This window comes from Papio anubis, chromosome 6, assembly GCF_008728515.1.
Source record: "Papio anubis isolate 15944 chromosome 6, Panubis1.0, whole genome shotgun sequence".
NCBI classification, from domain to species: domain Eukaryota; kingdom Metazoa; phylum Chordata; class Mammalia; order Primates; family Cercopithecidae; genus Papio; species Papio anubis.
In genome coordinates, this window is record NC_044981.1 from 97075264 (window position 1) to 97089611 (window position 14348).

The 14348-nt window shown below is 34.1% G+C and overlaps 1 protein-coding gene across 8 annotated transcripts in view; it reads left to right on the forward strand.

Moving 5' to 3' along the window:
- Window positions 1-14348, forward strand: part of GRIK2 (glutamate ionotropic receptor kainate type subunit 2) — a 684613-nt gene that overhangs the window by 406579 nt on the left and 263686 nt on the right. For all 8 annotated transcript variants that reach the window (XR_002521364.2, XM_021936816.2, XM_031667694.1 and 5 more), the window contains one exon: window positions 13754-13897. Coding sequence is in view for 7 of the 8 variants with exons in the window: in XM_021936816.2 (XP_021792508.1) it covers window positions 13754-13897 (144 nt within the window). In the remaining variant the exon portion in view is untranslated. The remainder of the gene's footprint in view (window positions 1-13753; window positions 13898-14348) is intronic.

Below are 14348 nucleotides of genomic sequence, written 5' to 3' on the forward strand. Positions count from 1 at the left end.
ATTTAGAAATTGGACAGAGGCTTTACTCACATTCCTCCCCGGTCTGAGCTGCTGACAGATTTGGTTCACTGTACCTCTGGGAGGTAATACATTCCAGCTAAATGGCAGTGTGATTGTTATTCAGAGCTCCCAAATACCTATTTCTTTTATTGTTTAAATGAAGTTTGTGGTTGAATTCATCCATTTATTGAAAAGTACTTCTATACACTTACTACAGGCAAGGCAATGTATGGAATACTATGTGAGGTATTAAAAAGAGACATTGTTATTATCCAAAAGATGCTTGTGATATAAAAGAAAAAATAAAAGGCAAGAAAAATATGAACAGTTTTATTAAAACTAGAATGTAAAAGGAAGAAAGAAGATACAAATTAGTGATGTTTAATTTGCTAGGATTCTGGATCGTTCCAGAGTAAAATGAAATCAATGGACCATCTTCCAAGAAAAATGGTGCATTACCCTTTAACTTCTAATAGATGTATTAGAGTAAAATGTACACATTATAACCAACACATATTTAAATTACTCTTAAAAGTAATTATATTTAGATGTAAATTATTGCATTCAACATTGGAAGCATTTGTCTCTCAGGCCAAGAGTGCTAATAACAACAGCAAAGAGTGAAATATTGTCACAAATATAACCATGCTTGGCACAATAGACATAATAACCTGGAAAATACTGTGTTCTAAGTTCTCCCAGTCAAAATTGAATGGAGGTATCCAAAAGTCATTCCAAAAGAATGATTTCGCACCATAAGAAAAAAATAAACATTTTTGATGGATTTTTGCTGAGAAAAATTTTTAGTATATCTGAGAAATTTGATATACTAACGTTCTGTTCTGTATTTGTACATAGTTTGAAATTGTTTGTTTCTAGTTTCTTCATGCTTTTTTCAAATAAAATCTATGTTTTATTTTTTGTATAACTCTTGACACACCTATTTTAGCCCTTTACAAAGGAAATGTATAATGTGAGGAATCAGAAAGAGAAATAACATATGCATTAAACATGGACATTGGTAGCTTGGTAATTACTGCTTAGTATCAGATTATTCTGTAAAAGAAATCTAAGTACAGATAAATATTTTAACTATTCATAGAATCCATTTCTGTTTTTTATAGTTGGAGATATTTTAATTGTATATATAAAATCAAAATATTAAACCATGTCAATTTATATTATTTAAAACTTTTAAGAACATCTAATTTCTTAAATTCTTCAATTATTTAAAAATGTGTAGTGATTTTTTCCAGAGTGTAAGGAAAATGTAAACATACATAGATTTTACTGTTTTTTTTTTAAATAACTTAAAGACTCATCAGTCATGAGGTTACTTGATGGATGGAATAGTACTGGGTGACTAAACCTATTTCTGTGGCAATAGCTCAGCCATAGAAATTAGCATTTGTCACTCTTCTGCCTGTTTCTCTGTTACACATTCTATTCGTAAAAGTAATTTGACTAGGTATAAGATACACCAAGCAATAAGTTAGTAAGAAGGTTAATGGATATCTAAATATATTTGAAGACATTTCGTATGTTCTTTTCAAGCCAGTCATTTGGAAAGATCACTACAGTTTTACTAAAATATGTAGGACCATATTGTGCAATTTTAAAGGTTTGCAAAACAAAAGTTTTTGGCTGAAAAACATTTTTGTAGGTTAACTAACTTATTTTGGAAATAAAAATAGCTCCAATCGAGTCTGAGGTAGGCTCTGAAAGGCAGTCCACATTCCAGTTGACAGGTGTTTGAACTAGCAGTGAAGCAGGTAGGGCTGCATTTAGCTGTCACAATAGCCCTGTCTGGCCAGTACCTATATAATTTGAGCGTCTTTCTTCTGCAGTATACCCTTAGAGGGAATAGATATTCTCTTCTAGCTTTCTGTTAAGTGTGGCCCATATATATGGGGGGTGTGTGTGTGTGTATGTATAATATATAATGTATATAATCCATACACATATATACACATACATAATTATACTTGAGAGAAAAATATGTATATGTATATAAAATTATAGTTGCAAGAGAGAAAATAGAACAGATTATCTTATCTTCATTATTGATTTATTCCCAACCCCGGCTTAGCTTTTGTCTTGCCTTTGTAGTTTAGGATGTAAATGACCATAGGTTTATCTGACTGTCTCATATGGATTTTAATAAACAAATTGTACTGATATTCAGTTTTAGTTTACTTGGCTAAATTACAGTTATGGTGAACCCTGAAGCATTCTTTAGAGGTAGCTAGAAAGTATAAAGAAAAAGACAAGATTTGACTTAGGGACTACAATAACTTTTATTGGAATCCCAGCTCAGAGATGTATTCTCCATGGTCCTTGGAACCATACTAGACTGGTATTCATAAGACGCCCCCTAAACTATGAGATCTTTTCCCACTAGTTTCCCCTCCTTTGCCCATCATAGTTTCAGTGGGAATATGGCCTAGGGGAGGCAGGGATGATAATTGTTTAGACAGTGATTCTAAGGGTTAGGATTTGCCTGAATCTTATTTCCGCCAATCTTTCATGAGACCTTGAAATAATTACTTTAACCTTCCTAATCTTCAGTTTCCTGCTCTCAAAAATCCTACTAGTAATATCATTTAGAACATATGATTTTTGTGAGAATTAAATGAGATAATGCATGTAAAGAAATCGGCACATTTCTGTGGCACAGAGTAAGCATTTAATATAACTTGAATTAAAATAATTATTGTTTTGTAATAATAATATTATAAAAATGATAAGATAATTTAACCTGTGTTTCCCCTCCACTTCTCTCCTCCTCTGTACCACCCCTCTCTTCTTTTCTCCTGTTTTCTTCCATTAAGAGAAGAGTCAAGGCAAGGAATTATAGAGTCAATAAGAGAGGATGAAGATTTAGCAAAAGCAGATAAATCAATCTCTAAATTTGGGTGTAAGAGATGCTTCTTAAGCCCTGGCATGAAAGATACACTAGAGTCTTTGCCCTTTGAAAATCTCCTGAACAGCAACTAGATAGAAGCAATCCAGAATGTTGAAGAGGGTTTTAAAAAGTGTTATATTGCTAGGAGCTAAAAGAATACACTCATGAAATAAAGACGAAAATTGTCACTTTTTTTTTTTTTTCCTGAGACGGAGTCTCACTCTGTCACCCAGGCTGGAGTGCAGTGGTGCGATCTCGGCTCACTGCAAGCTCTGCCTCCCGGGTTCACGCCATTCTCCTGCCTCAGCCTCCCGAATAGCTGAGACTACAGGCGCTGCCACCACGCCTGGCTAATTTTTTGTATTTTTTTTTTTTTAAATAGAGACGGGTTTCACTGTGTTAGCCAGGATGACTTCGATCTCCTGACCTCTTGATCCGCCCGCCTCGGCCTCCCAAAGTGCTGGGATTACAGGCGTGAGCCTAAAATTGCCACTTTTTTTTTTTTTTTTTTGAGACGGAGTCTTGCTCTGTCGCCCAGGCTGGAGCACAGTGGCCGGATCTCAGCTCACTGCAAGCTCTACCTCCCGGGTTTGCGCCATTCTCCTGCCTCAGCCTCCTGAGTAGCTGGGACTACAGGCGCCCGCCACTTCGCCCGGCTAAGTTTTTGTATTTTTTAGTAGAGACGGGGTTTCACCGTGTCAGCCAGGATGGTCTCGATCTCCTGACCTCGTGATCCGCCCGTCTCGGCCTCCCAAAGTGCTGGGATTACAGGCTTGAGCCACCGCGCCCGGCCTAAATTGCCACTTTTAAAACTTACTTTGTCCTCTGAACTAATCTTTGCATCCTGCTCAGTCCAGGATTTGTTAGAATTACATTGATTCTATAATTTCTTTTTGTAATCTAATTTGTATTTGTTTCTTTTGTTTTTTTCTATTTACTTAGTATGTTATTTTTTCAATTATCCTTTTCTAGGCATTGTTGGGCCTATATGTAATTCCATACTTATATTTTATACAGTCATTTATAGGTACTTCTTTCTTATCCTTATAGTGATCAGATTTCACTAACAATTTGGTTACAATCAGTGACATTATGAACCTCTGAAAGGAGTGTGGTGGCTCCCTCCAGGACAATGACTGGAAATATGGGTTCCTGACTTGACCATTCCTGCCCATATTTGATGATTTAAATTATTTGTTTTACCTCAATGTTTCTTGGGACAAATAATGTTTAAGCTTGATAACCTTTGATTTGTAGAGATATGTATTTGGGGGTGTACTATCAATTTAGTGTTGCCTACAAGAGTGCTAATATTTTTAGAAAATTCTATTCACCAGTCACCATAATGTGGCTTCATTGGTCAGGCCAGGGCCCTGCTACTCTATGCAGCTTTGGAACTTGGTGCCCTATGTCCCAGCTACTCCAGTTGCAGCTCCAGCAGTGGCTAAAAGCAGCCAAGGTACAGCTCAGGCTGTTGTTGGGAACATTCACCCAATGCCTATACCCTCATTGTATCTTGGAAGTAACTAACATGCTTATGAATTTACAGGCTTATAGGTGAAAAGGACTTGCCTCGTCTCAGATGAGGCTTTGGACTTAGACTTTTAGGTTAATGCTGGAATGAGTTAAGGCTTTGGGGGACTGTGGGGAAGGCATGATTGGTTTTGAAAAGTGAAAAGTACATGAGATTTGTGAGGGGCCAGGATTGGAATGATATAGTTTGGCTCTGTGTTCCTACCCAAATCTCATCTCAAATTGTAATCACCATGTTTCAAGGGAGAGACCTGGTGGGAGGTGATTGGATCATGGTGTTCTCATGATAGTGAGGGAATTCTCATGAGATCGGATGGTTTTGGAAGTTTTCCCTGGTATCTCTCTCTCCTGCCACCATGTCAGACATATCTTGTTTCCCCTTTGCCTTCTGCCGTGATTGTAAGTTTCCTGAGGCCTCTGTAGCTATGGAGAACAGATTCAATTAAATCTCTTTTGTTTATAAATTACCCAGTGTCAGATATTATCTTTATAGCAGTGTGAAAATGGACTATACACTCAGCAGCAGTGTATAAGAGTTCCTTTTTCTCCACATTTTTGGTTTGCATTTGTTATTGTCTTTTTGTTTAAGAATGATTCTAACTCAGATTAGATGATATCTCATTGTGGTTTTGACTTGCATTTCCCTGATGATTAGTGATAATGAGTGTTTTTTATATACCTGTTGTCTATTTTTATATCTTTTTAGAGAAATGTTTATTCACATCCTCTGCCCACTTTTTAATGGGATTTTTTTTTTTTTTTTTTAACACTTGAGTTGTTTGAGCTCCTTCTATATTACAAATATTGGTCCCATGTGAGACAAATAGCTTGCAAGTATTTTCTACCATTCAACAGGTCATCTCTTCACTGTGTTGGTTGTTTCCTTTGCTGTGCAGAATCTTTTCATGTCCCATATGGCTTTTTGTGTCCCATATGTCTATTTTTTGTTTAATTGCCTGTACTTTTGGGTTCTTAGCCATAAAGTATTTGCCTAGACCAATGTCCTAGAGTATTAGTCTGTGTTTCCTTCTAGTAGTTTTATACTTTCAGAACTTATGTTTAAGACTTTAATTGATTTTGCATTATTTTTTTGTATATGATGAGACATAGGAGTCTAGTTTCGTTCTTTTGAGTATGGATATCCAGTTTTTTTCAGTACCATTTATTGAAGAACCTATTCTGTTTCCAATGTATATTCTTGGCTCCTTTGTCAAAAATCAGTAGGCTATAAATATGTGGATTTATTTGCGGATTGCCTATTTTGTTTCATTGGTCTATGTGTTTGTTTTTATACCAATACTATGCTGTTTTAGTTATTGTAGCCTTGTAACACATTTTAAGATCAGGTAACGTAATGCCTTCAGCTTTTTTTCTTTTTTCTCAGGATTGCTTTGGTTATTCAGGCTGTTTTGGTTCCACATGAATTTTAGAATTTTTTTTTTTTCCTATTTCTGTGAAGAATGTCATGATATATTTGTGAGAATTGTATTGAATCTGTAGATTGCTTTGGGTAGCATGGCCATTTTTACCTAATCCTTCCAATACATGAGCATGGTCTTTTCATCTGCCTGTGTCATCTTCAATTTCTTTAATCAGTTTTTTGTAGGTTTCATTGTAGAGTTCCTCATCTTCTTAGTAAAATTTATTCCTAAGGTCTTTTACTTTTTGTTGGTATTGTAAATGAGATTACCTTCTTGATTTTTTGACTGGTTAGTTATTTGTGTATTAAAAAATGGCTGATTTTTGTATGTTGATTTTGTGTTCTACAACTTTACTGAATATTCCAGATAGAGTTTTTGGTGGAGTCTTTAGGTTTTTTAAAAATACTAGATCATGTCACCTGCAAAAAGGGACAATTTGACTTCCTTTTTTTTGGTCCCAGTTTCAATGTTCTTTCTTTCTCTTGTCTGATTGCTCTGAGTAGGACTTTCAGTACTATGTTGAATAGGTGTTGTAAAAGTGGGCATCATTGTCTGGTTCCAGTTTTTAGAGGAAAGGATTTCAGCTTTTTCTCATACATTATGTTATTTTTAGGTGTGTCATATATGACCTGTATTATACTGAAGCATGTTCCTTTTATGCTTAGTTTGTTGAGTTTCTATTATGAAGGAATGTTGAATTTTATCAAATACTTTTCTGTGTCTATTGAGATCACATGATTTTTACCCTTTATTCTATTGGTGTGATGTATTACATTTATTGTTTTATTACATTTATTGTTGAACCATCCTTGAGCTCCTGGAATAAATTCCACTTGATCACGTTGTAGTACCTTTTGGATGTACTGTAGAATTTAGCTTGCTAGTATTTTATTGAGAATTTTTGGATCTATGTTCACCAGGGATGTTTGGCTGTGAACATAGATACAAAACATAGATGTTCACCCATTGTTGTTGCTGTTTTGTCCTTGTCTGGTTTTGGTATAATACTGGCCTCATAAAATGAGTTAGGAAGAATTATCTCCTCCTGTTTTTTAACAGGTAGTTTGAGTAGAGTTGGTGTTAATTCTTCTTTAAAAGCTACGTAGAATATGGCAGTGAAGTCATCTGGTACTGGGCTTTTCTTTGATGGAAGCCATTTTATTATTGATTTAATTTTGTTACTCTTATTAGCCTGTTCAGGTTTTCTACTTCTTTCTAATTCAGTGTTGGTAGGTTGTGTGTGTCTAAAAATTTATCCATTTCCTATAAATTTTTGAGTTTGTTAGTATATAGTTTTTCATAATAGTCTTTTAGGATTTTTTTTTTTGTATTTCAGTGTTATCTATTGTAATGTCATTTTTTAAGTTCTGATTTTGTTTATTTGGGTCTTTTATCTTTTTTTCTTGGTTAGTTTAACTAGAAGTTTGTCAATTTTTTTTTAAAAGACTTTTCATTTCAATAATCCTTGGTATTATTTTTTAAGTCTCTATTTCATTTAGTTCAGTTCTGATCTTTATTACTTTTTTCTTCTACTAATACTAGGTTTAATTTGTTCTTTCTTTTCTAGTTCCTTGAGGTGTATCATTAGGTTATTTTAAATCTTTATAGTTTCTTGATGTACACACATATTGCTATAAACTTCCCTCTTAACACTGCCTTTGCTGTATCCCATATGTTTTGGTATGTTGTGTTTCCATTTTTATTTGTTTCAAGAAATTTTTAGATTTTCTGCTTAATTTACTCCATGACCTAATGGTCTTTCAGAGTATGCTGTTTAGTATCCATATATTTGTAGTTTCAAGAATTTTTCTTGTTACTGATTTCTATTTTTTTGTTTATTGTGGTCTGATAAGACATTTGATATGATTTCCACTTTTAAAAGTTTGTTGAAACAAACTTTTAAAAACTCTGTCTCTCTTTAGATCAAATACAATTTGTTTTATATATCTAGGTGCCCTGCTGATGGGTGCATAAATATTGAGAAATGTTGTCCTCTTGCTGAATTGATCCCTTTGTCTTTATATAATGACCTGGTTTGTCTCTTTGTACTGTTTTTTTTTGACTTAAAGTCTGTTTTATTTGATATAAGTATAGCTATTCCAGCTCACTTTTGGCTTTCATTTGCATAGAATACTTGTTTTTCATTCCTTTACTTTCAGTCTATATGTGTCTTTATAAGCGAGATGAATTTCTTGTAGGCAGTATATAGTTGCATCATTAAAAAAATCCATTCAGCTAGTCATATCTTTCAAATGGACACCTTATTATGTTTGTATATTAAAGGTTATTATTAATATGTGAGGACTTATTCTCATCATTTTTTGTTTTTGATTGTTTTGTTTATCCTTTGTTCCCTTCTTTCTCTCTTATTGTTTATCATTGTGGTTTAGTGGTTTTCTGTAGTGGTTCCAGAATTTGGTTCTTTTATATAATATCTATCTCTTTATTGAAATTTTCACTCATATCCTGATTTTTTTTTCTTTGTATTGTTTTCCTGTGTTCTCTGTGTCTCATTGAGCTTCTTTGGTATAATTATTTTCAGTCTTTTTTTGGGCATTTCATAGATCTGTTTTTCACTGAATCTTTTACTGGAGAATTATTGTGCTCCTTTAGAGGTGGTGTACTTCCTTGATTGTTTATTTCTTGTGTCCTTTCTTGTCCTTATGTTGATATCTACACATCTTGTCATCTTGTATAATAGTTGCTTGTTTCAATTTTTTTTTTTTTTTGAGATAGAGTCTCACTTTGTCAACCAGTCTGGATTGCAGTGGGGCTATCTTGACTGATTGCAATTTCCGCCTCCCGGGTTCAAGCCATTCTCCTGCCTTAGCCTCACAACTAGCTGGAATTACAGGCCCACAGCTACTATGTCCTGCTAACTTTTATATTTTTAGTAGAGACCAGGTTTCGTCATGTTGGTTAGGCTGGCCTCAAACACCTGACTTCAGGTGATCCACCCACCTCGGCCTCCCAAAGTGTTGGAATTACAGGTGTAAGCCACTTGGCCAGCTTTTTTCAATTATTTTGGATGGGTTTTCATAAGGGAAAATTTTTCCTATGGATTTATCTGTGGTATTGGTTGAGGAGGCACTTTAGCTTTGATTCTAGGGTTAGCAGTAGCGTAGTTTTCATATGATTTTTACAGCATCAGTGGTGTCTATGATTTCCTCAGTTTCTTAGACTGTGATTGTTAGTGGAGACTGGGTTGAGATTTTACTGGGTATAGGCGTGCCAGGTAGTTCAGTCCTCAGGCTCAGTGGTATTATCGGTGGGCTAAATGTGCCTGTCTTTAGGCTCCTGTGTGGCATACAAGGGCACTGGTGTTACTGGGTCCAGGAGGGCCAATTGTTGGGCCTCCAGGAAGCTTGCTTGGGTTCAGTAGTGGCAGCAGTGGGCATGTGTGTGGTGAATTCCTGGGCCCCTAAGCAGTGTGCATGGCATGAGAAATAGCAGTAGTGATGGTGGGACACCCGTGGGCTCCCAGGCATCAAATACTGGTGTTAGCAGTGCCTGCAACAGACTGGATGGTCCAGTCCCCAGGAGGAGTGCACAGACACCAACAGTGGTGAACGAGGCAGGGCTGTTCTCAGGTCTCTGGATGGCATGCTTGGGTACTTTGTGGATAGTGCCAGGGGTATGGGCCTGCCCTTAGCGTCCCCTGATGGTTATATGGGAATAGGCTGTGGTGAGTCGGACAGGGCGATCTCCATGCCCCAGGTATAATAACATATTTCTTTTTTACAAATATATATTTACCAATTTTCTATAATCTCTACCTTTTCTTATTTTGCAGTGCCTTTTCATTATGTAAATACTTATGAACAAATTATATAGAGATCTGTGCATTCAGGTGCTAGTTGACATTTGTTATATTGTGTAACTACAAAACCACCTTCACTACTTTGCTTATTAACTGTAGAGTGCTGAGTGAGAAACCCAGAGAAAAGGATATAAACTTTGGACAGACTATATGGATTAAATCCAGCTCTACCTGTATATACTATGGTTTGTTTTTTGAGTTACTTAACTGCTGACTGCCTTGCTTTCCTATTTGACACAAACTTGATGGGATTGCACCTGAATAATGGTTATAGAAATTAAAGGAATTAATTTTTTTTTTTTTTTTTTTTTTTTTTTTGAGATGGAGTCTCGCTCTGTCACCCAGGCTGGAGTGCAGTGGCCGGATCTCAGCTCACTGCAAGCTCCGCCTCCCGGGTTTACGCCATTCTCCCGCCTCAGCCTCCCGAGTAGCTGGGACTACAGGCGCCCGCCACCTCGCCCGGCTAAGTTTTCGTATTTTTTAGTAGAGACGGGGTTTCACCGTGTCAGCCAGGATGGTCTCGATCTCCTGACCTCGTGATCCGCCCGTCTCGGCCTCCCAAAGTGCTGGGATTACAGGCTTGAGCCACCGCGCCCGGCCCTAAAGGAATTAATTTAAGGAGAGTGCCTCACACACAGATATTGAATGAATATTGGCTATTAATATTATTAATAGAAGACAAATTTTCACATATTCGTGAGAATAAGAGAAGCCACATTTTTGTGAGCATTCTTGTGAGAATAAGAGAAATCATATTTTTGAAGCACTAGAATTTTCTCACAATTTTTCAAAGAAGGAAGAATTTATAGATACACAATTTTACAAAGAAGACAATAGTTTAATCTGACAAGATATTAAATATAAACAGAAAAAAAACTACATACTATCACAAAAACAATTAGTCTAAAATTAAAACAAAAAAGTACTCCAAAGTGAAGAACATATAATAGAAAGTATTTCAGAAGTTCTGTTTATTGATTTATAAGTGTAGATATTTTAAACTGGGAAATCCAGAAGTAGTTTGATCAGCAACTTTTAAAGTACTTGTACCTTTTTCTCAAGGATTTATATTTTATTGTTACAGACAGTCATCTTACCATTTTGCCCAGACTGGGCTCAAACTTCAGGGCTCAAGTGATCCTCCTACCTTACCCTTCCAAGTAGCTGGGCTACAGGTGTGTGCCACTGTACCCAGCTATATTTATCTTGTAGTTTAATAATATTGTCTAATTTTTATAATTGCATTTAAAATAACACATTTCAAAGAGTTTTATTATCAACTACTGTGTCCCTGATCATGAAATTGAAACTTTATACCAGAAAAGATTTTTCAATTTTTAATTAGGCAGAATTATTTTCTAGCATTGTCATATTAAATAAGGTTACTACTCTAGGATTTTTATGTGTGTCCTGTAAGATTATCTATATGTCAATAAGTCATGAAAAGCTATCTTCATGAAAACTTGGAATTAGAAATATTATATATTTTATTCTTTTAGTTATTTTTTGCATAAATAGATTAAAATTTTTATCTTGGCAATAACTGCTATGGTATTTGTAATCTTCCTCATACATTACACATTAATGTTAAAAACTGTGGAAAATAAATACGAAATAAAAATTTTACTCATGATTATTTCACAAGAGTTAAATATTAATTTATTGTGTTTTCCTGTTGTTTATATAGTATGTAGTGGTGGCTCAAAAGCATTCCTGAACAGAGAGGGTCGGCTTCTCCACTTGTTAGCTGTGATTTTAATTAGTTCTTCACTTCTCCCAACCTTGGTTTTGTTATTTATAAAATGTGAACAATAGGTTTTTTATTATACTATTACTCAGAGAATAAAGTAAATACATCAATTACTCTCATATATAAGTATATATACATGCGTATTTTAGATATTCAATTTATAAATATATATATTGCTTTATAAAGTAATACTTTATATTACTCTATAAAAATATATTATTTATAAATATATATAATATTTATAAAGTAAATATATATTTATGCTGTATTTCCAGCATAAACTGTTATATATATGCTTTTTAATGTATATATTATATAATAGTTTATATATTATGTATAAAATAATGTTTATATATTATAATGGTTTTATATATTATATATTATATATTACATACTATATATAATATAGTATATTATATACTTATATATTATATATAATACATGAAATTGTTATTTATATATAAAACCATTATGTATTATATATAAAACCATTATGTATATTATATATAAAACCATTATTTATACATTGCTATATATAATGATTTATGCTGGAAATACAGTTCTGCATAATCTAAATCTAATTTAACACAACACCATTTAAGATGTATTTAATTTCCGTCTAGTTAAGTATTTTTCAAAACTGATTTTTTAGTGCTTATATAAGAAAACATTGTGAATTTATTTAGAAATTTCCCTATTTTGGTCATTCAGTAGATTTCCACTCTCTTTTTTTTTCTAAAAAAACCCAATGGATACGTTGCCTTTGTTCTTATCTCTGATTTTCTTAATGTTAATTCCAGAAAGAGGAATTACTGGGTTAAAATAAACATAAATATTTTTAAGGCTCTCTTATGTTTTATGCTGCAAAATTACCCTTCCTGTTGACAGTGATATATTTTAAACACTCAAAATATATCTTCCCAATTCTGGTGATAATTTTTGTGACCACCCGTGTAATATATGTAATATGTCCTCTGAATGTTATCTTGGGTCAAAGACAAATATCAGTCAAATCTTCAGGCTCAGGATATATGCCTCTATGAACTCCACTACTAGTTTTCACTATGCATCCTTCAGGGTATGTGAAAATAGTCAGTAAAATTTATAAAGTGAAGGTTAGGAATCTGAGTTATTTTCCCCAGAGATTTATGAACGATAAAATAATATTATTATGTTCTCTTATTGCATTGTGCTCTTTAGCCATCTTCCATTTTGTGTGATATAGCTCCTTAGGATCCATTTGTTTGAAAGCTACTGTGTATACTCATTTTGTATTGTGGCAAATGCTGTAATCTACAGGGTTCCTATTCATTTTGGAATTCATTTCACAGCTCACTAATTGTGTGAATGAGAAGAGAAAATATATGCTTTTATTCTAAAGCATGCCAAGCAGATGGCCAAAGTTCATTGCTAGGAGTACTGTCAGTGTGGCTGTCTTCTCTAGGTAGTAAGCCTGGCATCGATCTGTCAAACACAATGTGAGGGTCCATTTAACACAGCACTTGACAATCACTGAGCCCCTGTTTTGTTATGACTTATAAACATTTTAGTTTTGTATTGTCAACCTCCAAAGTGGTTGGTCATTTGAGCAGGTGCAAACACAGTAGAATTCATATTCGCTTTACTTGAGAAGCCAAATGAACTTTTATTCATATGGAAATCTTGGGGAAATGAAACAGTACAAGAGATTAAGTTTAGCTTCTTGAAAAGCGAGTAATACAGCTATTGAGATTCAAAACTACCATCGTTTCTGAGATTGAAACTTTTGAAAATTTGAGTTGAAGAAAAAGATCAGGGTTTATATCTTTTTAAAGCTAAAAGATTAAAACAGTGAAATAATTTAAGGTTTTAAGTAAATCTCCCTTAAAATCTTTGTTTCTTCCTATAAAAGGAAACTGTTTACTTACTTTTATATACAATATGTAATTTATATGACCATTAAAAATGTTAGCAATGTACTCATTGTGTGTGTGTGTGTGTGTGTATACTGAGACAGAGTAAGAAGCAGAGAGAGTCACTAAAAGGAAATAAAGCCTGTCTTCATACATTTCCTACTTCAATGGCAATACTAGGACTATATGTAATTGGGTTATTTCAGGAAAAGGAGGATAGGTCAAATTTTCTTATGGAGCTGATGTAGTAATTTGATCATAATGACTTGTTTAAGAGAACGAGAGCATGTTAAAGATAATGTTGTCTTCTTTATACAAAGAAAAACGGTATATATATTTCCTTTACCTCTTCCCTCTCCCTCCTTGCAAACCATCTACCACAGGTTCTACAAGTTATATTGACTATACATTTCCCTTTCCCTTGCTTTTCAGACTGATGCTGCTCTAATGTATGATGCTGTGCATGTGGTGTCTGTGGCCGTCCAACAGTTTCCCCAGATGACAGTCAGTTCCTTGCAGTGTAATCGACATAAACCCTGGCGCTTCGGGACTCGCTTTATGAGTCTAATTAAAGAGGTATGTCAGGAGAAGAACATCTGCCTTGTCTCTTTTGTTGTCAAGCTGAATGAAGTGAGATTATTGTGGTTTTTCTAGCAAGTGACCTTTTACTTTATGTTTAATTTAAATTTTCTCTCTTACTCCAAATAAGCGAAATTAACATTTTTACTAAACAATACCAAATGAAAGGTGGGGGGAATCCCATTAGAAACAAAATATCTGTCAAAGTATCTATGAGGGTTAACCTTTACCTTTCTGAATCTTTATATTTATTACTTTTCCTTTATGTAGAGATATAGATTAATAAAAGAATACTTATATTTTAGGCAACAAAATATAAAATGCATTTTTAACATAAATGTCATTTGCACTACAGTAAAATTATACCTAATTTGTGAGGCTTCAAGTATAGTTATTTAGATTAATTGTTCCTAAATATGTCTAGTTATTTAAATTATATTAACAGTTA